This window comes from Mangifera indica, chromosome 13 (genome assembly GCF_011075055.1).
Source record: "Mangifera indica cultivar Alphonso chromosome 13, CATAS_Mindica_2.1, whole genome shotgun sequence".
Lineage (NCBI taxonomy): Eukaryota > Viridiplantae > Streptophyta > Magnoliopsida > Sapindales > Anacardiaceae > Mangifera > Mangifera indica.
Window position 1 is genome coordinate 12187547 of NC_058149.1, and position 27081 is coordinate 12214627.

A 27081-nucleotide genomic window follows, 5' to 3' on the forward strand; every position below is an offset into this window, starting at 1 on the left:
GTATAATATTATATAATAAAATTTTGAGAGTAGATTTATTAATTTTAAAGTTTTTTATTTTTTAATAATTTTATACAAAAAATTAACAAACTTTCTTAAAATATTTAACCCGGAGGTGCTAATATCATTTCACCAAGTGTGGGAAATAGTCACTCGGCCTTGTATTTGTGCAATTACACAAAACCCAAGGTTTTAAGGATCAAGCTGATGGACTTACATGTATAAATAATATAAATAGTTAACAAATTTTAAATTAAAAATAAAATATATCTAATTATATAATAATATAATAATTATTTATATTAAAATATTTATATTATTTATATTTATAATTTTATTATTTTTTAAAAGTTTGTTTTATAATCTGAACGATTACTGTATTATACCACAGGGAGTTGTTCCCACAGGGAAATTTACATGATTTGTTGATGTAATAAAGATGAAACTAGCCGTGTGGACAAAATATTACCTTCTAATCCAATCCAATCCAATCCAATAAATCCAACTGTCGTCCCATAATAACATTACTTGTCCCTGTCCCTGAGCCGTCTTATTTTTTTAAAAAGAGAGACACGGGCAGTAGGCCAATGAAAGTAGGCTCAGCATCTGGAACTGAAGCTCTGCCTACTTCTAAAGTCCAGAGATCAAATAATTGGAAAACTGAGAGCAGCGAAAAAACAATACTGTTCGCAGCTTTTCCATAAGCTCCACCTCCAGAGCCAATTAAACATCATAATCAATGCAACTGACATCTGCAATTGCAACAGAAACCATACAAAAGCTACAACAGCACAAATAAATTTTGTGGAAGAAATGCAGCAAATGATTAAGTTTCAGGTTTACCCAGAAAAGAACAAGTTCTACTTGCTTAAATTCTGTTCTATAATTTGCTTACATTTGCCTAAATTTGTGGAAATTAGAAAATGGATTAACAACAATTAGACAAATCAGGATTAGGTAGATTTATTCTGCCATGACAAATGATAGTCGACCTACTTGAAATTAAAGGAAGTTAGTTTTTAGAGAGGGTTGACACTGATCATTAGAGTCCATGGTTTTTATTACCAGTCAGACGTCAGTTTGTTGGTTTAATTTGTCCAATTTTAACACGACAGGCCTGTGTCTGTAAAACACAACCCAACATTTTCACATTTACAGAAAATCCTTAACCATGGTACCTTTATTTATTTCTGTCCTAGCTCATTTCCTCTTAACTCATTGGTAACTTAGTATTAGCTGTTAGCACTTGGATTCTAGTGACTACGAAAAAACAAAGACTTCAGCAGGAGCTTGAGGTCTTCGATTGATCAACCTCTGTATTAAGCACAAAAAATACACACAAAATAAAGAGGGACAGGAAGAGAACCAACTTTTACTAGCAGCAGGGGTAGCAGGCAGCCAGGAAAATGCCAACATTCTTTTGGTTTATGTTCAGCCACCTTCATTTAGCATTACCACCAATCAGTGATAATAATGTTGCCAATTACTCATAAAGGAATCACAGACAGCACATAAAAAAGCACAACATACAAATGGAAACATGAATCAGCCTGTTGCTCACAAAGATTTCATGTTATTGCAAAAGAACCTGACAATGGGATCCGTGGGAGAGAAATCTGGCATTAATAGAAAATGGATACTTGAAGCTACCTGACTCTTTGAGTAAGCAAAGATGAAAAAAAAAAAAAAAAAGCAATAGATACTTTGGCACTTAAAACCATAAATCCTAGGATCTCCAAAAGAGTGTAATAACATCACAGATGAAACATGTTTGCCAAATGCTAGGAAAAATGAGCATGTTATTGGATGGGAAGGTTACTTGCAATTGTTTACAACAATCAAGTGTGCATGCATATAGATTCACTTGGCTGATCTCTCATAAAAGAGTTTCCCGAACTTCATAAATTCATGTCACCAGCCTTCCCGAAACTCTGTCAATGGTTTGCAGGAAATTAATTTCACCTAATTACTATTCAAACATCAAAACCACAGAGATGTGGAAGCAGAGGAGCACTATTAAAGCAACCATAAAAGGGAAAAAAAGTGAATACTCCCATGTTATAACTTTGCATCAGAAAAGACTGTAAAACACACATCAGCAAGCAAAGAGATTTGTACATGGATGTATTGAAGTAAAGCTTTGAAATAAACCTTTCAAGCAACCACTTATCAGGTCATCCAATAGTAGGCCAGCCACAATATTCTGGTCTTAAATCCTTCAGCCACAGAGATATTTAAGTCCCACAGGTGGCCTGAAAAGGAAGAATCCAGCAACCATGTAAGTTAGCTGCATCAGTTAATCATTGTCAGTCAATTGTCCTATTAAAATGCCCCATTGCTCAAATCAAGAGAAAAGGTGGCAAACCCCAACTCATTTTGTGACATTGGGAAAAGAGGTGTACAAGCCCTCCAACCTTGGCCCTGGAAAATGCAGGGGAAGCATCAATAATGTACTGAAAAAAAAAACTTAAAATACCAAATGGCACAGTGGATATTAAGTTATTCAAAGTCCAGATCATTTATATCAATGGGAAAGGATGGGACAACTTTCTAGTTTATGATCCAGACAAAAGGAACCTAATGAACGCTGTGTATATGGATTAATGGGTAAAATGATGTCACTATAAAATACTTAAAGAAAGTTGTAAACTTATTATTCACCAGCCTCTAGTAAATTGACAACACCCTTAATAAAAACAAGGGTTGAAGTGTTGGAAGAAGATTCACACAGTAAAAAAGAATACATCTGTCCAATCCATCTCCTCAATACAATTCAAAAATACGATGTCAGAAATTTTGAGCCTTGATATCCCAATTATATATTATATGTAATAATAAACACACAAAAATATAGAAATAAGCCGATTCATTAAAAATCAAAAAATGTATAAGAAGACAAGAGAGTAAGAAGGATGATTCTGACAAAGGATGAAATAAATGTGCAAAAGAAAGAGCTTAGAAATATTAATTGTGATGTTTGTGATAAACTGATTTCAAACTAGACTACTATATGTCATAATGCCAAAAGAGAACAATTGTTAAACAACTTCTTTTATCTTCTTACAATGGCAGGGCATCAAAGCAAAAAATTATGAAATTCTACGGCTAGCAAAAAAAATTTGAAAAAATAAAACCCGGATCATCCTGTCATCTAATGGGAATGCTGTTATCAGCAGAAACTAGGTTTCTTATCTGCATTAAATGCTCATCATTTGATATATGGAGTGAAAGACGAAGATTTGTCACCAATGCTTCTTGTTCCCAACTTAACGGTCCTGATGCATACAATGCCTCCATAGTGGATCTGTATGCATGCAATTCTAACCTATGGATTTCGACTGCCAATTCCTCTTTTGTGGGAAGGAGACAATTTCCTTCCTCATGTCTCAACTGACAAGAAGATTCAGCATCACTAAAATTACCATCGCTATCTTCAATAGCACCTGCAGAAACATGACAAGGCAACTTATAGGAAGTGTTGCTATCGATACTACAACTACCAACAGAGGATGTAACACTATGAGCATCATTTGAATCAAAGTTTACTGCTAGAGAACATCCAACAGCTCCAGTTGATTTTTTCCTTTCTGCTTCAAAATCAGAAATCCCCATCATTCCATCATTACAAGAAGGATGGATGTATATTTCACCCAGCATTTCTCTTGGGAAAGCAACAGCTTCTATTAACGAACATGGATTTGCAGCTACCACTCGATGCAGCCTGCCATGCTTGTCAATTCTTCTTAACTTCTCAGCAGCTCCAGTGTCTCCTTCAACCTGAGAAAGGAAACAAGGAGATCCTCTCTTCAGAGTTTTAGATGAAGCAACATGGGATTCGTGGACATTCACACTGTTCTTAACAGGAAAGAGATCATCATTCACATGCAAATCCATCCTAATCTTTGCCTTCTTAACTTGATAGCCTGAAGTTCGACAGTACAATGTCGAATTTCTTTCGTGTTTCCCATTTTCCCAACTGCCAGAGCCCTGAATGCACAAAAAAAACAAACTAGTTTTAATTCATAAAATTTACTAAGAGTTTACAAAGTCAGTCAGTTGGAAACTACTAGATGATCTCTAAAATGCCCACAGGAATTGCCAACAACTTCAAGCATCGTAATTAGCAACTCAGAACTCAACCTTGAGTTCACTTTTTGCAAACAAAAGGTTTAATCCAAAGCTGAGGGACATTAGAAGATGTTAACTCAGCATAACAAGAAAAGTTAGGTTGAAAGAAAATTTATATAAGAAGTTCAAATCACAAGCATATGCCAAATTGCAAAAGAAATAACTAGCAATGAAACCGATTCAGATGAAAATTACCTCACCAATCACAACCCATTTGTCATCTTGCCAAGACTGTCTCACCCGTATGTGACATTCCTTGATTTTGAATTCCAAAGAAGATCCAAGAAGCCTAACCAAAAAGAACCGTTTCCTCAAAACCTTTGAAATTGTTGCCATTTTCCAAGAAATAATATCAAACACCTCTACTACATCACCAGGAACCCAAAACTCTGAAACTTCCAGTATGGGAGGGCAAGGCCTGATGGACTTCCTGGAAACCCTATCAAGGAATTTCTTGTCATTGGCACTAGAATACCCATCATATCTAACTGTGTAGTTATGGCCATTGCCACAAATTATCTCTGCACAACGCCAGGAGCCAGAGGGAACCTCCTTCTGGCTCAAAACTTCCACTTTATCTCCTTTCTTAAATCTCATTACTGCTATTATGGCTCCTGAATTCCCAAAGTGTAAAACCTGTTGCTGTTGCAGAATGAAATGATTGACTTCAGAACAAAAAAAAAAAAAAGGTAGAACAGCAAAAAACTAGTAATTCAAATAAGAAACACTGAGTCCAGTCAAAAAATTATAAGATTTGAGCATCCTATTGAGAATTAATGATTAATTCCATAAGTTTGGATTCTAGAAAACTAATAATAAAACACAACGTATCATGGCTGCATTCAATCTAGTAAAGATCCTTAATCTATCATTTACAATACAAACAAATAATAGAAAATTTCAGTTGCTCAATTTATTCCATCTACCAGCCTTCCTTTAAAGCCATAAGAAGAACTACACAATGCAGACCTAAACAAATTCTTTATTTTTTAACATATTTTTAAAAAGCGAAATCAAAGAACGAAACAATACTGAAGCGATCAGATAAAACAGATTCAATGATCAAAGAATTGAATAGCACTACACACACTATAGCCTACGGAACCGCAATCATAAAATCATGAAGAACAAAACCATCATAAAGAGAGCTTAAGTTTTACTCAGTTCAAACTTACCTGTCTTTAAAAAAAAAAGGAAAATATGAAAAAAAAAATACATATATTTTCCTTAACTATATATTTTTTTCTCAGCAACCAAACAGAAAGTTAATTATCAAAGAAAAAATGACTAAACAAGCGAAATTTAAACTCGTGAGCAGTAAACATTGATCAGAAAAATAAGAAGTCAAGGCAAAATTAAATCCTACAAATTTAAAAAAAAAAAAAAAGAAAAAAGAAAAACGAAGAGATTAGACTGACCTTGTTGGATTGAAGAGAAAGTCTGGTTAAAAGATAATTATCGTATTGCATCTGAGTTTCGCTTTGGTTGGTTATTTTACGAGTATATATTTAGCAGGCTTAAGAATTATTATTTTTTTCCGAAAAAATAAATAAAATAAAATAAAGCCTAATTATATATAATTACGCAAAATAAAGAAAAAAATATGGCACGTTTTGTCCACCTTGCCACCTCCGTAAAAGACTAAGATTAGGTTGTTGAGTTGGGCTTGAGTGTCGAGATGTTTGGACACGAGAAGAAAAGATTTAGTAGAGATGAAGTTGTAATAGCAGCCACGCTGTAGTTTGCTTTATTTGACTAATGACTATACACTATTTTTTATTTTCTAAATTTGTTTATAATTAATAGTTATAAGTTTAATAATTAAATTAAATTAAATTTCTGCGTCCACAGAATCTCCTGCAATAACGGTGAGAGAGTGGGTTGCAAGTGAAGCTAAGAAACGTCGATTGGACATGCGCTTTCGTTTGCTCTTAATACAGAAATAAATTGTCCCCCTCTTTGTTTGTTACTTTTTATCAGCGACAAAATGGGTAAAAAAGTGATTTTGCTTGCAAGCAAGTATATTTTGATACTACTCGGCATTATTGATCTAAAAATGCGATTTAGTAATTAAAATATGAGAATATTAATATAATTTTTCATCACCAATCAATATACATAACCCAACACCGTTTTGATGATTGAGAAACTCACCTAACTTTGCCGGATAAATAAACTCCGAAATGTAATGACTGAACTCATAACCATTACATCAAATAACCTACAATTTCATTTTATTATACCACCTCACCATTCGATTTCAAATTAATTAGCCTAAGCTTTTCATATGAGAAAAGAATCACACTAATCAAATCCTAATATTTTCACAAAAGCATTTTTCAGCGTAACCATTCAAGCTAATACCCGAGATCTATGGACCCGACATTTGATTTATATAGTAGGATTTCTTAATTACATATCACATATGTGCTTGTTATAGATTTGGCTTTTATTGCACTATTTTGGCTTACTACCCAAAATATACACATTAAAAAAAATTCCTCATGCACCTTCAAATTCTTGAATTTCAACTAAGAACTGAAAACTGCCTGTGCAGGCACAGTAAATCAGCTACCTTGCCCAAAAAAATAAAAAATAAAAAAACAAAGACAGCATGAAATAAAACGTTTACAAAATTGGTCATTCAAAATACAACAGATTGACTTCAACTTTGGAGTGGCAAAAGGAAAAAATCACCACAATGCCCATTTATGGGATTTCTTGAAACATTTGTATACAAGAATGCGATTCTTACCAAAATGCATATGTTTGAGGTCAAATGTCTTCCAATCATACACTGCCCAAACAGAAACAACAAAAGGGTCGCCATTAGAGTCCATGCAATTCTATCCTCCCTAATGAAACAAGTACAAGAATGTGAAAGATGAAAAATTCTCCAAACACATCGAAATATTATATATCTGAAGGTGCACATAAACACATAAAAAAGAATATAACCATTTGGTCATGTCGTTTCTTCTAAATAATCTCAGTTTCTAGTCCATTTGAGATTATTCAGAGCAACCGTTACTTCAGTACATGAAACAAATTTTGTGATCAAGTAAACTCAAAGCTGAAATATTCAGACAGAAACCAGAGGATCTTTCTAGTTAGCCAGTCTAGTTCATCTAAGAGCTCACAGAAACTTGGCACTTCCCATTTCCATACTGAGACTTTTATCACTTCACAAAAATTAAGTACCGTCACAAAGCTCTCAGACAAGGTTTACTGTAGCAAATAGATGCGGGAATTGTGCAACATCTGTATAAAATCAAACTTTTTAAGATTACTACATTACCAAACTAACCAGATACAGGCAAGCATTAATACAAACAGATTTTGTTTTAATAATATTTCACAAAATTTAAATCAAATTCCACCCAATTGTTGCTTTGAAAGATTTTTACAAATCAGTTTGACAATTTAAGCAAAAATTCTCTCATAACTTATAAATGAACTTACTAAGTAAGAAATTTCTAAGTCACCAACAAGTTTTGATTAAGTTTGGAAGACAAACATACATTCCATTGCTAAATCTAGTTGCATGTATGTGCAGAAGTTCTAGCATTCATAGAATGATTTTGGATTCCATGCACAAAGAAGGCCCTAGCAAGTGAACTTCGATCATGCATAGAAAGACAGTAATCTATGGCTACATCAAAGGGCACAGGAAGATAGTGTTCTCAAATTTAGTAAATAAATGAGTTACTGTTTTTACCTTAGCTAATGTTAAAGTTCCCAGAGTATGTGAACTGTTTCTTTCCTTACTCTATATAGAACTTGTTCTTGAATGGCGGAAGAATATTGCCAGAAGACTGTCTAATGTCACAACCGAGCTCAATCTCCATCAATCGATGATTTGCTTTAGATCGGTTCATTGAGAAAGAAACATTCAGATTATCCCCTTCACTAACATGAATAGGAGGATGGAGGAGGAAAACCTAGTAAAACAGACAGTACTTTAATATTACATTGAAAATAGTGTCACTGAAGAAATAAACAATCATCAAATGCACAAGACTGCAAAAAAACCCTTGTCACTCTGCCTAGCCCTATCCCCCTCTAGGGGTATTTTAGTTATAGGTTCTATAGGAACCGGACGCTCCTATTTGGTCAAATACCTAGCAACAAACTCCTATGTTCCTTTCATTACAGTTCCTGGGTAACAAGCCTAAATACATGCATAAAAAATAGGTGCACACTATAAGTCTTAACAATAGAAAAGACTAAAACAAATAGTATACCAAAAAAGTAGCTGATACTGTGCAACTTCGCCAAGAAAAAGGTGCAGACAATATAATCTCCTAAGAATTAGGTCCATTGTATAACTGGGGGAGGAAAACACATGCCATAGTGAAAAGACTTATAGATCAGAAAAAAAAAAAAAAAACAGATTTTTATTTTTTTTATACAGACCTGCTGGCCCCAATGTGTGCCATCATATATACAAGGTGCAGTTGTCAACTCGATCTCTTTCTCAGCGGGATCCACCTTGCTTCCCTGGTGCACCAAACCAATTGAAAAGTTATATACACTCCACTCAGAAAATGGATGCCTGAGAAGCATGCCACCAAAATAAGCTGCAGTGAAGCTCAAATTACTCTAAAATGGACATCAAACCATCCACCAAATCCACAAAGCCTCGTCCTCTCTCCAGTGATTGATAAAAAAAGGTTTGATCTGACTTCAAGGACATCATTCACAGTGGCAATAGAACAATCAATCTCCTTCACAATAGCTGCTGTCCCTATGACTTGACGCGGATGAAGGTTACTCCACAATGATGTCTGCAAAAATTAATTTTATGCTCTTATTGATTGTACAACACAACAAAAGAAAGGGTCAAATAGATAAACAAACTATTTGTGTAATATGTTCCACAATCATAGAAATTATAATCAGATTAGCTTACAAAGAATTTAAGCAGCAGATAAAGACTAATTTGATTATTATAGCACATAAAAGTTCTGATGAGCAAAACATTCCAAAAAGAAACCTTAAATTATATCCAAAGTCAACAAAAAAGCTGATCTAACTCCCTTCCAGAATGAGTGAAATTTTCAAAGGTAAATTTTCCTCAATGAAATGAAACCAAAATAATAAGCAGCATACCAGCTGGTGTGGTCACACCATTCAACTAATGCTCACAAAAGATGAAATTATTAACCAATTCAAAACTTTAGAGTAATGGGAAGGAGGAGGCAGTGAGGAAGGAGTGTGAGATAGGTCTGCTTTGCTAGTGTTATAATCCCAAGTGTAAAGTATGAGGTTTAGATCCCACATCGGAAAGTATGGGCTTCTAGTGTGGGTTTATATGGTTTTAAATTCTCCAATCTCAACAAATAGCTTTTGGTATATGATTTTTTTCTAAGGTTTGTATCATTTGTATCAAAGCTACCCTTATGTCTCCTAATTGCAAACATGAGGTCAGTGGTGATATCAACATTACAATGTTCATTCAAAGCTAGCAAGGAACTAGCACACAACCAACTTACGTGGGTGTTGGGGCTATAAAGTTTGGTGATATGTTATGATTCCAAGAGCAAGATATGAAACTTGAATTCTGCATCAGAAAGCATGAACTTCTATTGTGAGATTTATATGGATTTGGATTTTTCAATCGCAATAACTAGTTTTTGGGTTGTTGTCCCCCCAAGGTTCATATCAACTAGCAAGTATAATTTCCATACTAAATATCATAGTTATAAGCATACATTGATGACAACAAATATGAGATGACAAAAGATTAAAAACTGAAGCAGCAGAGAAGAAAAATTAATGCTGATTATAATACCCTTGCTTATGATAATACACTAAAGGGTCAGCAACTTCTAAAATTTACCTGTAAATAATATTTCTCTTGCTCTTCAGAGAAAGGCTTTGTTAAAACACTCATGTCAACACCATAGGAAGACTTGGTGTCTTGGACAAAACTATACCAATCGTCCATGGATCCTTCGTAATCATTCATTTTTTGATGCCCCAAATCTGACCTAATAGGTGCCATCCACATGCGAGCATGACTCGGATACCTGAGAGAGCAAAATTGGTTCAATTAACCTATCGAAAAATAAATTACAGTTATCATAAGTAATAAATAAATATAACTGAGCAAGCTCAAACTAAAGGAGAGAGAAGAAAAACAAATCTGCAGCTCAACTGAAAAATAAGCGCAAGAGAGTAGAAATTCATTGAATATCAAACTATGTTGAATGCGGAGACCGTGAAATATTGACTTAGACAAAGATATGGATTCTCCAATTTTTGCTTCTCTAGTCTCTCCCAATAAGTGCTAATTCAAGCAATTTGAAGGAAAAAAAAAAAGGACTGCTAGAAGTAATTTCTATCTGAATCCCTACACTTATCATTCCCACCTAATATTAAAAAAATGAGCCATATGCACATATAGTCTTCAGTATCACGAAATATTCCTTTTCCATGATTGAGCACTACTCAGATCTATAAATTTTACTAATCTTGTTTAAGACTTCAAATATATGCAGATGGCAAGAACATTACATAATTGTATCTCACTAAAGGGTGTTATCATTCCCATTAATATAAGGTCAAATCTTCAGAGGACCTTGAATCAAAAACTACCCTACCCCTAATACCTAAGTATAGGAAGCAACAAAATGATATAAAAGCCAAATTAACATCTAAGCTGTCTCTCACTGGCTAAAATCAAATCAAGGATAACAGTTGTAAACCAAAAAGCTCTACCCAAATTATATTATGGATCATTTACCTAAGAAGGTCAAATATTTGGCTAGAAAAGATGCTGCTAATGCATACTTAGAGCCTCATTACACAAACCATGGGTGATTCTTGCAAACAAAAAACATTTTCAGTATGTAGTTTTATGCGCTCCAAAAGTAAGGGCATAACCAAAATGTGTAATTGTACATGACACACAACTCATATTAAATATATTACTCACATGACTCCAGTGGGCTTCAGCCAGCGATCACGAGCACATATCACAGAATCAAACATAGACTCCCGAAGGAGAAAGTAGCCCATCCACTCGGATATAATTACATCAACTGCATATTAACCAAAATGTAATTCAAAATTTATCCTGGCCTATAACCATAAGGTTAAAAATAAATTAGAAATTGAATACCTTTCTCCGGCAGGCTAACATCCTCCATAGACCCCTCAATCACTTCAACTACATGATCAAGATTATTAGCTTTAACAAGTGTGCGGGCATGTTCTGACATATTCGTAGCTTCCACAGCATATACCTTCTTCGCACCTGCTTGTGCCGACCAAATTGCAAGAATACCACTTCCCGTTCCTACATCCAACACGGTCTTCACCACAAATACAATAAACTAATCAAAATTTGAGATTTTCACAGAAGTTATATTCAATAACTAAAAGAAGTTTACCTTTCCTTGGAAGTGATGAGTATTCTCAAATATGGCGTTATAGTAAGCGTCCATGCGGATTCGATCAGAGAGCATCTCTTTTTGATGATAGAGAAAGGCATAAGTGCAGAAATAATTAGCGAAATCGACTCCTTTGTCGACCGTTGGAGTGCTGCCAAACCCTCCATTGCTGCCCCCAGGTACAACGCCGTCTCTGCAGCTCCTCATGCCTCCTCTATTCAGTTCACTGTCTTTCACTAAAAGGGAGGGAGAGAGAGATCGTTAGGGCAACGTCGCTATACAAGCGTGGGCTCACGTAATTACCATTGTACTGCGTTCGGATACTTCTTTACTGCTTATTGGTTCCATTTACACTTTTATCCCCTCTCTATAGCCTAAGAATTTTGACTGAGGCAAGTGGATGATAAATCATCGGTTAACCACCAAATCTTTGAAAAAGAAAATAAAATAATAAGGACAAAGAAAAATAAAAAAATAGAGGGAAAAATAGGAAGAACGAGATAAAAAAGAGGAAATAGAAAAATATGAATAATATAATTTTTCTATCATTTTATTTTATGAAAAATTGGAAATTATTAGCAAAAATTGGAACTTGACTTTTCAAAATTTAAAAAGTGAGAATTTATCGAAGACTCAATTTAACTATTTTAAAACCCATGTGCACTCTACAAATAAATTAATTGTTGCATATATCATATTTTCAATCTTAATTATAAATATTTTGTTGGTTTTTTTTGGGAAAAAAAAGAAAAAATTTAATAAATCATTCATCTCTTATCGTTAATTTAAGATATAGATTTTTACTTATGTTTATTATGAAAATTGAGATGACTTGATATAATAATATAAATATTTTAATTCTATTTTTTGTTATTGAAATATAATGATTTGATTATGTTTTTGAAGAATTTTGTCACTGAGTATTATTAAAATAGCTAAATAGAAAAATCACGTATGAAAATTCATATTTCTCTATTTTTTTCATTATTATGATTTATTTCAACGATGTGAATCATACATGATGAGAATATATGAACGTTCGAATTTAATGATACTTGTCATAAATGTGTGATATACATCATAAAAGCTAATCAAAATTTTATATGGAAGTAGTTAAATTTTTACATTTGATTAGTTAAATATGCAAATCACGCATGATGCCGAAAATTTTTCATGTGATTTATATAGGTATGTGAGATTCGCATAATAAGGGTAATTGAAATTTGGCAAAGTATGGGAAATAAAATTTATCCAATTTTTGTTTCGTTCTTCACAAGCATGTTTGATTATATGAAATATTACAAAAATTAACCGAACTGTTCGATTTTTATTATTAAATACTAGAGATAAAATGATACGACCCACCTACGAATCTGGAAATATAGGCTGGCCGTAAATTAAGCCACTCTTCGAGCGAGTGTCAGCTCCGATTAATAAGACTGAGAAGGAAAGAATTAGAGAGCAAAATTATTCTTTATTATTCTTCCGAAATACAAAAGCCAAATATATATATGTATAACTCCACTCCTATGATAACTACTATGACAACTAATCCTGATAAATACAAAAACAAGATATATATGACTCCACTAATCAAGATAATGTCAAACTAAATTAGATAAAACCTACTAATTCTATTTGCTCTCATCCATCCTAGATAAGTTTATTTCATCTAATAAAATCATTAAGCCACATAGGTGGTTTCTTAGTCCTTTTTGGATAATTGTTGGACGTCACCCCTTCCTGGACTTCACTATTGGGCTGTTCCTCATTATTTAGCTTTTGTTGTTCTTCCACCTGCCATTCATCTTCTGTATTCTGTTGCTTCTGTTCAACTTGCCCCAAGTGTATAAATTTGGTTGTATCATTCCCTACTCCTTCAAAGATCACCTTGTCCTCAAGGTGATAGTTGGGGTACAGCTGACAAAATTCATCAAAGTTCTCCCAAGTTGAGTTCTCTGGAGTGCTATCAGCCCACTGCACCAAAACTTGACGCACCTCTTTGCCTTGACGAAGAATGGTACGTGTTGCACATATAGCAATCGGTGATGATAATGGCCTGTTACCCTTACACAGTGGGGGCAATGGAAGAGGGTCTATAGAGGCAGTACCTTGATATGGCTTCAGTGCAGATATGTGAAACACCGGATGGATTTTACTCCCACTTGGCAATGCCACTTTGTACGCAACTGGACCGATACGTTCCACCACTGGAAAAGGACCATAGTAACGTTTCGCCAGCTTTTGCGAAGATCGCTGAGCTACAGTAGTTTGTCTGTAAGGCTGGAGACGTATAAGGACTTTATCACCAATTTCAAGTTGGACATCCCGTCTATGAGCATTAGCCTTCTGTGTCATGCGATTTTGAGCTTGTCGCAGATTGTCTTTTAAAGAGCGTAATAACTCATCTCGTTCCCATAAAACTTCATCAAGCGCTTGGATTGACGTAGAGCTCTTCGAATAGAGAGGTATGGAAGGAGGACATCTACCATACAGTGCTTGGAATGGTGACATTTTCAGTCCACTATGGTAGCTAGAATTATAGCAGAATTCCGCCCAGCCAAGTAGAGATGACCATGTATTAGGCTTGTCTTGGGTGAAAGCTCTCAAATATTGCTCAAGCCCCCGATTCACAACCTCTGATTGCCCGTCAGTTTGCGGATGATAAGATGAGCTGTGATGTAGAGTGGTGCCACTGAGTTCAAAAAGTTTTTTCCAAAAATTGCTCAAGAAGATGGGGTCACGGTTTGATACAATAGAGCTAGGAAATCCATGAAGTTTTACCACTATATCAGCAAATAATTCCGCAACTTTCATGGCTGTGAATTTAGCAGGTAGTGGACCGAAATGAGCCGATTTTGTTAGACGATCAACCACCACCAGAATGGTCCCAAACCCGTGTGACGGCGGGAGGCCGATGATAAAATCCATAGTCACCTCATCCCAAACCAAAGCTGGAATTGGTAATGGCTGAATGTAACCTGCTGGGGGTTGGGTAGAATTTTTAATCTGTTGACATATTAAACAATTAGAGACAAACTTCTCCACATCAGATCGCATACGAGGCCAAAAGAAATTAGTTGACAAGCGTACCAATGTGCGCTTAATACCTGCGTGCCCTCCAAGTAGAGTATCATGAAATTCTTTCAATAAAATAGATTTTAAAGTAGAATTTGGACTGATATATAAGCGATTATTGTAAAGGAGGAAACCATCATTAACTGAGTAAAAACGAGATAATGCACCTTCCGAGAACTGTTTGTGTAATTGCACTAAATCTGATAAAGTTTTATTCTCCTCAAGCAATGCACTCAGTAAGTCGAAGGACGGCTTTGTGACCAAGGAAAAACAAGCAGCTGATGTGTCACCTTTTTCATTCTCATGCAAACGTGATAAAGCATCCGCAACTTTGTTTGCATGGCCAGGTTTATACTCAATTCGAAAATGGTAGCCGATCAGCTTTCGAATGTACACCTGTTGGTCAGGCGTTTGAATAACCTGTTGAAAAAGCTCTTTAATGCTTTTGTGGTCTGTACGCACGATAAAAAACCTGCCAAGAAGATATTGCCTCCATTTTTGAACTGCTTCTGAAATTGCATGTAATTCTTTAAGATATGTCGAGGCGGCCTGCATTTTTGGTCCTAACTTCTTGCTGAAATACGATATTGGGTGCTCCGCTTGCATTAAAACAGCTCCAATCCCTACATTACAGGCATCAGTCTCAATAACAAAATCAAGAGAAAAGTCTGGTAATTGTAAAACCGGTGCTGCAACCATGGCGTGCTTCAAGGCCGTAAAACTATCAGTGGCTTCTTGTGTCCAGGAAAAAGAATCTTTGCATAACAAATTTGTGAGGGGAGCTGCTATAGTAGCATACCCTTTAATGAAACGTCGATAGTACCCGGTGAGACCTAAAAATCCCCTTAATTGTTTTACGGTTTTCGGAATAGGCCACTGTACCATTGCTTCAATCTTTTGAGGATCCGGTTGCACTCCACGAGCTGAAACCACATGGCCCAAGTAATCAATAGTGTCCTGGCAGAAGAGGCATTTAGAGAGCTTAATAAAAAACTGATTGGACTTCAAACATTCTAAGACTTGTTCCAAATGCGAGACATGGTCCTGTAGAGAAGTGCTATAGATCAAGATATCGTCAAAGAAAACAATCACAAATTTCCGCAAAAATGGAGCAAAAATTTGGTTCATGGTTGCTTGGAATGTTGACGGTGCATTCGTAAGACCAAACGGCATGACCAGGAACTCATAGTGCCCTTCGTGAGTTCGAAAGGCTGTCTTGTAAGTGTCACGTTTATGCACACGAATTTGATGGTATCCGGCCCTTAAATCCAACTTACTAAAAATTGAGGCACCCCCAAGTTCATCAAGTAGCTCATCAATTGTTGGGATGGGAAATTTATCCTTTATTGTTACAGCATTCAAAGCTCGATAATCAACACAAAATCTCCAACTGCCGTCTTTTTTCTTAACCAACAGTACTGGGGACGAGAAAGGACTCTGACTCAGCTTGATTATCCCTTGCTCCAACATTTCACTAATAAGCTTTTCCATTTCAGTTTTCTGAAAATACGGATAACGATAGGGACGAACATTAATTGGTTTAGTGGTTGGATCTAGGTGAATTTTATGGTCTATGGTTCGATGGGGCGGAAGGCCAGATGGCGGAAAAAATAAATTTTGGTATTGATAAAGTAGTGTTTTGATATGGTCTGGGAAAGAGTTAATGGTTTCCACAACCTGCGTTTCTAGCTTCGTTGGATTATCATCAGTTTCCTCCACTGGCAGAGATTTTAATTCAAAAAGACTATGAACATGGGCACTTTGCATCAGAACTTGAAATTGATGAAGAGTTATCAAGTTTGGTGTGTTGGCCAAATCTCCTCGAAGCACTACTTGTTTGCCCTCCCACATGAATTCCATGAAAAGGGTTGAATAATCATGGAATACTCTACCAAGCTGTTGTAACCATTGAATCCCAAGAACCACGTCTGGGCCTTCAATTTGCAATACAAACAAGTCCAACACGAATGTATTTCCTTGAAGTGTCACAGGAACCTTTGGACAATAGAATTGGCACATCAAGTAATCTCCACTACCAATGTAAACTCTGAAATTTGTTGTAGGCAAAATGCTTAATCCGAGTCGTTCCGCCAATACCGGTTTGATAAAATTATGGGTACTACCGCTGTCAATGAGGACATGAAATTTTTGGTTGCCAATTTCACCCACCAATCGAAGAGATCGAGGATTAATCTGCCCAGCAAACGCATTTAGGCTTGAAATGTCCCCTGTAACCATTTCTTCCGTTGGCTCTGCCAATTGTGTCTCCTCTATGGGCATATCTTCCACATCGTCGGTACCCATTAGCATCAGATACTTACTACGACAGCGATGATTAGGTCCATATTTCTGGTCACAGTTATAGCACAACCCTTTTTCACGTTTCTCTTGGAGTTCACTTGGCGTTAGGCGACGAATAGGGAGGTTCGGAGAAGGTAAAAGAGGTGGTAACAGTGAAGGTTTTGATGGTTGGTAGTTGCTTGTTTGAGAGGTGTTTGGCTGCAATGTTTGTGGTTTTGTGGACATTATTGTGGACGGTGGATATGGTGTTGGTTTGCTGGGTGGGGAATTCCATTTACTCCAAGATCGGGTACTTAATTTGCTCTCCTCATTACGGGCTTCAAATGACCGAGCTAAGGCAAATGCCTCCATTAAGGAGGAAGGTCTATTGAATAATAACTCCCTCCGAATTTCTATTTTTAGTCCCGTAATAAAAAAACTAATTAATAATGGTTCTGAAATGCCTGTCACCTTATTCATCAAATCTTTGAAAGCGGATTGGAACTCAGCAACAGTAGTGGTTTGTGTTAATTTCGAAAGATTCCCTTGGTGATCTTCATACATAGATGCGCCAAAACGGTGTTTAAGATTAGTCAAAAACTCATTCCAAGTGGTCAACAATTGGTTGGCCTTCATCCACTGATACCAGCTAGCTGCTCGACCTTCCATATGAAAAGAAGCTATTTGAAGTCGTAAGTGTTCGGGTGTCCCATGGAAATCGAAAAACTCCTCAATTCGAAAAACCCAGCCATTAGGATCACTTCCATCAAATTTTGGGACCTCCATTTTCATAGATCGTAACACCGGCGAAATTTCTGTCCCATTTGAAAAAGCCTCCGATGAAGCTGCCATCTTAGATGAGTTCCCACCAGGTTTGCTCTGGTTCGAGGAAGTCTCTTGAATCTGTGATCTTAAGTCTTCCAAACGATTGTCAACCGAAGCCATATATTGTTGCAACGTTTGGTGGATGGAAATAGTTTGGCCTTCAAATTGAGCCTGCAGAGCCTTTACTGTCTCTATCAACTCTGTATTTGACATCGTTGAACCTCTCAACGAGAGCACCAATTGATACGACCCACCTACGAATCTGGAAATATAGGCTGGCCGTAAATTAAGCCACTCTTCGAGCGAGTGTCAGCTCCGATTAATAAGACTGAGAAGGAAAGAATTAGAGAGCAAAATTATTCTTTATTATTCTTCCGAAATACAAAAGCCAAATATATATATGTATAACTCCACTCCTATGATAACTACTATGACAACTAATCCTGATAAATACAAAAACAAGATATATATGACTCCACTAATCAAGATAATGTCAAACTAAATTAGATAAAACCTACTAATTCTATTTGCTCTCATCCATCCTAGATAAGTTTATTTCATCTAATAAAATCATTAAGCCACATAGGTGGTTTCTTAGTCCTTTTTGGATAATTGTTGGACGTCACCCCTTCCTGGACTTCACTATTGGGCTGTTCCTCATTATTTAGCTTTTGTTGTTCTTCCACCTGCCATTCATCTCCTGTATTCTGTTGCTTCTGTTCAACTTGCCCCAAGTGTATAAATTTGGTTGTATCATAAAACCACATGTTTATATGAGAATTTAAGGCTAGATTCAATGACCATCTCAAGGCCCATGTACACTTTGCATACAAAATTGTTGTCGCACAAACCATACCATATTTTCATAGGTGATTTTGAACATTTTATTAAAAATTTCACTAAAAAAAAAAGGAAGAAAAAGTGGTCAATAAATCGTTGATTTTCATCTTTAATTTATGGTAACGAGATTTATTTGTGTTTTTTTTCATGTAAAAAATTATATTACTCAAATTGTAACTTTTTTATCACTCAAACTAATTTAACTAATTTTTAGGTTTGGTTGGGGGGATTCACACTAATAACATTTCAAATGCATTTTTACAAAATAAGAAATTATCAAACCATAACAAACTAACAACTTATACGCATTGATCAACGGCGGACAATAATCGGAACTAAACATTAGTAAAATCGAGATGAAACCCAGACCAGAAGAAATATCTGACTAAAAGTTTGGGTTTGGGGACCCAGCTACACAGCAAAGCCAGGCAGCTTGTCTTTCTTCAGCTCTGGTAAACTCTTTAAACCCTAAAACCTGTTTCTCTTTAATTTTCATTTCATCAATAAATATTCTCACTTCGTTCTTGGAGGTTGCCTTATATATTAATAAAAATGTTTATTCTCTTCTAGTAATAATATTGAGGATCCATTTTTTTGTGATCTAATTATGGTTCTAGTTTATGCATATTTTGCGTCCTGTTTTAAATTTTGGGTTACATTTTGGTATTAACACTGTTTGAATGCTAAACTCTTCTTTAGTTGATTTGTGATAATGTTGTCTGTAAGAAACATTTGTCAAATTGACGAGAATGCTACATTAAATTGATTCGTTTACTTCATTGGGTTATTGTTAATCTGGGTCCTAATTCATTTCAGGATTGGTCTCTTCTTATTGATAATTTTTTAGGGTTAAGATGAGCTTTTCTGGCCCTTCCATGAGTTCCGGTTAGTTTTTTTTCTCTGCTCAATCATTTACAGTTTCAAAAGTCGATGATTACCGTGAAAGTTCTGTTATAATCTTCAGCATTTTTGATTAATGAATTTTATTGCAACACCTTTTAAGGGGGCAAAGCTGTTAAAAGAACCCATGAGTTTGGAAGGACTTATGTGGTAAGGCCCAAAGGTAAACACCAAGCTACTGTGGTTTGGCTTCATGGTCTTGGTGACAATGGTTCTAGGTATTATCAGTTTTCCAATGCTGTCTTCTATATATATGTAAGATCAATTATATTGTTAGCTATGCGTGCTCACTTTGCAAAACTGGCATAGAAAATGTTAATTTCATTTTTTATGAAAATGTATATATGTATCTATCTGTATATGAAAATATAAATTCCATTTATGCTTTGATCCTGTTTGCAGCTGGTCACAGCTCTTGGAGACCCTTCCTCTTCCAAATGTAAGAGTGATTGCATCCTAATTCTTTAAGAGCACGTGCATTAATGAAACTTCCCTTTTTCTAAATTTACTTGGAAAAGGCTTTTTAATGTCATTGAGAAGTTCGTAATGACTGTAATTCTATGATGCAGATTAAATGGATTTGTCCAACTGCCCCTACTCAACCAATGACTTTATTTGGTGGCTTTCCATCCACTGCTTGTAAGTATAGTTGCCTGATATATAAATATTAGTAATATTTTAAATAAAAATCACATAATACTATGTTACTGTCTCTCAAAGTTGTACAATGTTAGCATTAATCGCCTCAAAAATATAAAAGAGAAAAGTGATTAAGATATTAACTATAACAAGACTTGACTCTTTCGTCTTTGTTAACGATCTGTCAAAAATGAAGATTCAATTTTAGATGTTAGAAATGAAAATCATGCTTCAACAGAAATATTCTGTTTGAAACCTTAATTACTTTTATCTGAAATGCTTATTTGATTTAAATCAGGGTTTGATGTGGGAGATCTTTTGGAAGATGCTCCTGATGATTTAGAGGGTTTAGATGCTGCAGCCTTGCATGTTGCAAATTTGTTATCAACAGAGCCTGCTGACAGTAAGTTTCTTCTTTCAGATTTTTTGGTATGCGGTGATGCTGTATGTTTGTCCATGTTTTATCAGTTTGAAAAGTCCCTTTTATATGTTGATTTTTTTCAAGCACTTTGATTGTTTGTGTGAGATGAAAAACTTAATATCATTCAACAACCGCTTAACTCATTACCTTTTTCAGGATACCAAATTTTAAGCGTAATTAGTTATGTTATCTAGCTATCTAATCAAGGGTAAGAGCTTATTATGTATAGCTGTTTCTAAGCTATCCTTTTGTAACATAGAAAGCATTGCAGTGTCAGTCTGTCACCAGGGGTGTAGCCAGGAATTTTTTTTTTACTGGTTAAACTTCTTTCTATTATGATATAATAATTGCCTTATCAGAAACTTTTCTTTTAAGGGAGCATCCATCATATAAGGGATTTTTAGTAGGACATAATAAACCTTGTCCTACAAAAGTAAGGCATATGCTTCATACAACAAATAAATGTAGGGAGGATATCATACAGTGCTTCAAAAAGTAAAAATCCTTCTTTATTCAAATCTAATAAAGATGTATCTAATTGAAATAAACATCATAATGTTATCCATGTAAAAGAGATAAAAGACAACAAACTGTTGTAAATACAAAAACACTCATCCATTTTATTGGTTGTTGACTTATACACTGTTCTTTGAACCATGTGTAAACTTAATGCAATGATTTATAAATATTATTTAAATCATATAAAGCTTAAGTTTCTCTTGAACCCAACTTTAGGTTCAAAGTTTGAACACATTTGATTTAATATAAGTTAAATGCGATTAGAGAATAAAAATTGATAATGGTTACTGTCACTTGTATGTTTCCATTAGAATGATTTAATTAGTTTTTTACTTAGAAATGTATGTACATGAATTGAAAACCGACACTAATTTAAAAATTGATCAATTCAAATTTCAAATTAAAGCAACTATTAAAAATTGAAAGTAATACATTTAAATTTGAAATTACCTTAACCTACACACTTAATACCAAAAATAGATCTTTTTTCTGATGTGATAGATACAAATCTATAAATAATTTAAGCTTGTAGAGAAAAGACAACACTGGAAAGGCTAGAATGGTGTGGAAAATGGAAAGTTAAAAAGGAGTAAAAGAAAGAATTATCATAAACTTATTAATGTGACATTTAGTAATAATATTTAATGGTAAAAGGTTATTTTGTATTGCCATATAGCTTTTTTTTTTTTTTTGAAAAGCTTAGCCTGGGCAAGCCCACTCTATGTTCCACCCATCTGTCATTTATTTGGAGCACAATTCAGTATACTATCTTCCAACACGTAGGTCAAAAGGATTGTGCTTTTATACATTCAGGCAAACTGAAGAATTATTATCATGTTACTGTATAGTTGTTCTATGGTCTTCTGCTTCTCAAATTGCATAATAAACTAATATGTCATTTGGTGATTATAATGGGCCTAGCACCTTGTATTGTGTCCCATGTATGACTTCAACTAAAGAGGCTTGTTTTCTGTTATAGCATGTGAAACAAGAATTTTGCATTGCTTTTGTGTAATGGATATTTTTTCTTTATAATCACTAACAGTGGTTACACTAGGTTCTTTTATGGATGCATACTTAAGAAGTGAACTTACTTTTTCAAATGCAATGGGTAAAACAATGGATTTATTTCCAACCGATGCACTGAATTAATTATTCTTAAGTTTTAATCTTGACAATGCCTACTTTGCTCTTCTTCTAGTTCTACTGTTATTATAATTTTTCCTGTGATAGTTAAAATTGGTATTGGAGGCTTCAGTATGGGTGCAGCAACCTCACTATACTCTGCAACCTGCTTCACTCAAGGAAAATATGCAAATGGCAATCCATACCCTGCCAACTTAAGTGCAGTTGTGGGACTAAGTGGCTGGCTTCCATGTTCAAAGTCTGTTTTCATATATTTACCTCAATTTAATACTTTCAAGGCATTTTTTCATATGTTTTGGTACCTTAATTATGTTCTTTTCCAGGACTTTGAATAGCAAATTAAGAGGAGATACTGAAGCTGCAAGACGTGCTTCATCTTTGCCCATTTTGCTTTGTCATGGCAGAGGTCATCCCTACTATCCCACATAGGAACATGTTGGTTTTTTATCTTGAAATGTATATTCACTTGAAGGTTATATGCTATATCATTGGCTTTAGTGTGTACTGTTTCTTTTTCCTATGAGTAATAAATTGTGATTATGAGTAGAATGTATATGCTTAGGTGGTGATAAATTGACTGATTCACCATTTTCATTATTTTATCTTCTGTTTTGATGTTGGTTATTTGAGTATGCTTGTGCCATTGTCAATATATAGTCATTGGGAGGCGTAAATTCTTCATTTCTGAGTCTGAGCTAATCTTTTGTGGCCATATCCTCCTCTATTTTGCATATCATTTTAGTACCTTAACTTGCTAGTTAATGTTTTTTTGTGTAGATTTATTCATGATTCTTGTTTTGTTGAAAAAATGTCCCCTATCAAATTTTAACCATCAGAGCTGCCCATTGATGGACATTGTTTAATTAAGCATCATGATCTTCATGTTTCTTTACAATAAAAGTCACATAAAAAGCAGTTCGCATATTCTATCATAATGCATTTTCACATTGTTTTTGTGAAGGAAGAACATGAATTATTTTACTGCTTCATATATCTTCTTCCTGTCATATGCTTGTCAAGAAAATGGTCAGTGGTTGCATCAGTCACTCTAAATGTTCAATCCTAGTTCATAGTCTACTATTCAACAGATCAAATACTTGCCCTAGTTTCAGCATTGGCATTGTAGTTATTGGTGACATAAGTTGCAGGTCTTGACAAATTGATTTGACATTGTTGGTTGCAGCTGATGATGTGGTTCAATATAAATTTGGTGAGAAGTCCTCACAAGCCCTCAGTTCAAATGGGTTTGGGGATGTGACATTCAAATCTTATAATGGGTATGCAACCCTAATAATTACTTGTTTAGTTTTAATAACTTAATATTGTAAAATTTGGATTCCTTTGTTTGACCGGCAGGCTTGGTCACTACACTGTCCCTGAAGAGATGGATGAGGTTTGTGCTTGGCTAACATCTAAATTGGGACTTGAAGGGGGCTCTTCATAACGTGACAGCTGCAAATCTTGATTTCATAACTACGAAGATGAAGGCAAAAATTGGTTACGGTTGCAAGGATAAAAATTTAGCAGCTCAAAATGCATGCCCATGCATTCCCAGTGTTGCATTTCATATTGTTTTACTGTGGAGGATCTACAGGAAACTTTATTGGCAAATATTTAGGAACATCTGATTTGGGTCATCAACTTTCATTTGCAAAGGAGTTTTATTGATTTGTCATAAAATCTGGATGGTGATTGCTATGTTTTAACTTCGTTTTCTCCTTTCATTTGCATGCAACTGATAGTGATTTGCTGATTCTTTTCTAATTTGCCTTCCAAAACAGATTAGCTATTGGATCAACGTGAAAAAAATAAATAAATTAGAAAGAGGGCATTTATTCTAACCACAATACCTCTTGAAATATTCTAAGTTCTGTTTTCTGCCCAATTTTTTCAGAAATCCAGGTTAATAAATAGTCATGCCCATTCATCTGGAAAATGCTATCTTATTACAAAGTTATAATAGCGAAGGATGATATCGAGTTTGAAATTTGAAACTGCCCAACAACATAAGATATAGAAATGTTGTTTCTACTTTAAAGAGGCTCATGCAAATCACTGGTATAAAACATCAGTTACATCAAACTATTTTCTAGTTTACAGATTCTTCACCCCAACAAACCAAACAAAAGAATGGGGAAAGAGAAGAAAAATGATTGAAAAAATGAGCAATTTGGAAAATTTCAACATCCAGCAAGCAATCATGTGTGCTACCAACGGTGAATGATCTCTGGTGTTTTTACCTTCCAAAAGGGGGATGCAGGCCTTTCCAGGCAAGCATCGATAATTAAGAGGAGAACAATAGATCCAAAGGCCCAATTTTTTCCCTTGAAAGCGACCAAGGTTCAATTCTGCGTCTCTTTAACAAAAGCCACTTCCCCACTGCTGGCTGGTGGCAACAACAAGAGTTTCTCTTGGTCATCATGAATTTCAATTGACTCACGAGGAGTGGCTGTTGACAGTGATTCGGATCCATCCTCTTAGGAAAGAATCCACAGAAAAGGCAAAACAAGATGTTGCAAATATTAGAACTAGCTAAAAGTAATAAGTGGAATAACTATTAAGTCGAAAAATATTCAGAAGAAACATAATTCATGATTTAAAATATTACCCGTACACTCGTGGTACTCAGGTAACTGCTTAACAGAAGTAGCTTGAAGGCTTTCAGGAAGAAGACATCCACACAACGCGCCTGAAATTTTGAACACATGATGCTTTCTATTAAATTTTCAGATTGTTCAGCTTTTATGCGGTAGAAGAAGTTGTGTAACCATTTACAGAAAAGAAAAGTAAATTTCAAGTTCTTAAAACTTAAGGCTATTTCTTTAAAATCAAGGAAAGGATGGTTCAAAGACCATGGTTTGAAACCTAATGAATGATAAAGAATATGCTTTTAATTGAGCATATTATAACACAAATTGGCAGCCATTAACTCTTTTGGCTGGGCCTCAGAGGGGCAGATACTCACCCCTAATATTCCTTGGGTTCAAGGCCAATACATCCTTCTAAGTTAATAATTACAAGTTGCAGTGTATCACAGGAATCGGAAGATCATTTAACAGGAGGAATTTTTTGTACCTATCCGGGCCAACCGATTTACCCACCCAGGGATATGTTTGCCTGTCAATCTCCATGCAATGTCATCAGTAAAATGGTTGCAATTCTTGGAAATAAGATTATAAGTATCTCCATGATACTCAGAAGCTGCAGACTCAACAAATGTCCGGAATTCAGAGCGTGGCATATTTACGCGGCCTAAGGGGATGGAAGATCGGTAAACAAAACCAGGGCAGCTCCTTGGCTCTACTTCAAAAACTCCGCTTACTGGGAAATCATGGGCTCCAAAAGCATACTCCTTACCATGAACTGTTCATACAATAAATTCAGATTCTCTAGTTAGTTGAACTCTGAAAAGGCAATAGAAAATCTGTATTGAACAAAAATTCAAATATAATGAGTTCCTGTATCCTTGGACTAGTTTTAGATCTACAGGAATTTATTGATCAGAAACTTCCGGTAATAATGAATATTCACTATATGGACTTCTATGCATCAGGATGATGTATTTTTCATCAAGTCACTCTCTCCCCAATTCAAGCAAATATTGAGTTTCTGATTAGTATTGTTTTCATCAATCTCAAACATTTAAAGCAAATAGTTCTTACCAATTCCCATACATGTTCCACACTCCCAGCAGCCTTCTTCTAGGGCACACATCAACCATGAACCAATTTATTCAATCCCATAATACAAGTCGAAGGATCACAACTTAAACCCAACTATTTTGAGCATATAAAATACTAAAAGTTGCATCAGATAAGTTTACATCCAGTGTCAAGGCTCTAAATCAGTGAACAATTCAAATACTTAGTCTTGTCCATGTTTAAGTACAAACACCCCCTATTCTGGACTGAGCAGTAGCACTCAACTTGGAACCAAAAGCTCATTGTTTAGGCCAAATACTTACTCATTTTCCTTGTATGAAACATGGCAAATTTTACACTGTCTTCAAGATTGGTAATTTTTAGGCACTGATAGACTAAAATTTCTTTCTCTTTGCAATGATTAAGTCAAAAAATGAGAAGTTACACCATAAAAAAATAGTTCGACATCATATCATCCATCAAACATTCCTTTTTGTCCCTTTTTTCTGACAAAGAGAAAGCTAATGAACTGTAAGCATTGAAGAGCCTGTCTATCATACGTGCAAAAAATTAAAATCAATTATACAACAATAACTCCATAGTTTTGAAGTCGGAATCACAAGTAAGAAATTCCATGTTGATTCTTCAATCAAGTTTACTGCAATAAAAGATCTAAGCAATATAAAAAAAAATCCCATGATTTATAAGCTTTAAAAAAAATTAAACGAGAAACCTGGATTGAAACAAAAATTCAACGACGTGAAGACATGAAAGAGATACCCAAATAGTGAATCAGCGAAAGGAAAAAGAAAACAAGGCAAAAATAGCGAACCTTCAATGCCGGAGTGAAAAATCCCAAAACCAAACCAATAGGTATAATTATTGACAGGGGTGAGATCGTAAACATTTAAAACCACCCGGGTTTCATTTTTGTCATAACTACCATCTTCAAAGCTGGAATTCGAGTTGATTGCTGATCCCATTTCCTCATAAATCTATTCTTCACAATAATCACACTAAGAAGCAAAGAGAAGAAAAGAAAACTGCTTAGCCCGCAACTGCAAATCTCCTCTTCTCGGTCTTAAAGGTGGCTCTCCATTCTCCAACCAGGCAGGCAGGCAGGCAGGCAGTTAAAAGGAAAGGTTTGGGACGGAAAAAGAAAGTTTCTTCTTTTCTTTTGCTTTGCCCTCTACCATAATTTTCTTTTTCTTTTTCCGAAAAAAAAATTATTTAAAAAATTGGCATCATTTGTATACTGTTTAGTCAA

At 35.1% G+C, this 27081-nt stretch overlaps 4 protein-coding genes across 20 annotated transcripts; 1 reads left to right on the forward strand and 3 right to left on the reverse strand.

The window, feature by feature from the left end:
• Positions 1–454: 454 nt before the first annotated feature.
• Positions 455–5814, reverse strand: LOC123194857. Of its 12 annotated transcripts, none has more exons than XM_044608330.1 (7): positions 5547–5702; positions 4324–4770; positions 3247–3987; positions 2372–2421; positions 2152–2252; positions 1531–1931; positions 455–1439 (listed from the first exon to the last, which is right to left on the reverse strand). In XM_044608330.1, exons 1-5 carry the CDS (start codon positions 5595–5597, stop codon positions 2219–2221), a joined length of 1323 nt encoding a protein of 440 aa, XP_044464265.1. In that variant the 5' UTR covers positions 5598–5702; the 3' UTR covers positions 455–1439; positions 1531–1931; positions 2152–2218. The 12 variants fall into 12 exon arrangements, with proteins under 12 accessions (XP_044464265.1, XP_044464262.1, XP_044464266.1 ...); XM_044608327.1 differs by having other exon boundaries at positions 2366–2421; XM_044608331.1 differs by lacking the exon at positions 1531–1931 and having other exon boundaries at positions 455–752.
• Positions 5815–6626: 812 nt separating this feature from the next.
• On the reverse strand, positions 6627–11853 carry LOC123193974 (protein arginine N-methyltransferase PRMT10-like). Of its 3 annotated transcripts, none has more exons than XM_044607072.1 (8): positions 11526–11853; positions 11255–11447; positions 11069–11174; positions 9971–10160; positions 8730–8915; positions 8545–8628; positions 7847–8069; positions 6627–6925 (listed from the first exon to the last, which is right to left on the reverse strand). In XM_044607072.1, exons 1-7 carry the CDS (start codon positions 11730–11732, stop codon positions 7893–7895), a joined length of 1143 nt encoding a protein of 380 aa, XP_044463007.1. In that variant the 5' UTR covers positions 11733–11853; the 3' UTR covers positions 6627–6925; positions 7847–7892. The 3 variants fall into 3 exon arrangements, with proteins under 3 accessions (XP_044463007.1, XP_044463008.1, XP_044463006.1); XM_044607073.1 differs by having other exon boundaries at positions 6627–6983; XM_044607071.1 differs by lacking the exon at positions 6627–6925 and adding an exon at positions 7021–7389.
• Positions 11854–18830: 6977 nt separating this feature from the next.
• On the forward strand, positions 18831–23879 carry LOC123194674 (acyl-protein thioesterase 2-like). 3 transcript variants are annotated; one of them, XM_044608009.1, is made up of 10 exons: positions 18831–19000; positions 19396–19433; positions 19552–19666; positions 19851–19887; positions 20018–20087; positions 20386–20490; positions 22261–22411; positions 22497–22579; positions 23357–23450; positions 23530–23879. In XM_044608009.1, exons 2-10 carry the CDS (start codon positions 19403–19405, stop codon positions 23615–23617), a joined length of 774 nt encoding a protein of 257 aa, XP_044463944.1. In that variant the 5' UTR covers positions 18831–19000; positions 19396–19402; the 3' UTR covers positions 23618–23879. The 3 variants fall into 3 exon arrangements, with proteins under 3 accessions (XP_044463944.1, XP_044463943.1, XP_044463945.1); XM_044608008.1 differs by having other exon boundaries at positions 18832–19000; positions 19365–19433; XM_044608010.1 differs by lacking the exon at positions 18831–19000 and adding an exon at positions 19013–19078 and having other exon boundaries at positions 19365–19433.
• A 306-nt stretch (positions 23880–24185) lies between these two features.
• Positions 24186–27019, reverse strand: LOC123194675 (deSI-like protein At4g17486). 2 transcript variants are annotated; one of them, XM_044608011.1, is made up of 4 exons: positions 26647–27019; positions 25249–25536; positions 24782–24862; positions 24186–24649 (listed from the first exon to the last, which is right to left on the reverse strand). In XM_044608011.1, exons 1-4 carry the CDS (start codon positions 26795–26797, stop codon positions 24516–24518), a joined length of 654 nt encoding a protein of 217 aa, XP_044463946.1. In that variant the 5' UTR covers positions 26798–27019; the 3' UTR covers positions 24186–24515. The 2 variants fall into 2 exon arrangements, with proteins under 2 accessions (XP_044463946.1, XP_044463947.1); XM_044608012.1 differs by lacking the exon at positions 26647–27019 and adding an exon at positions 25836–26463.
• Positions 27020–27081: the final 62 nt, after the last annotated feature.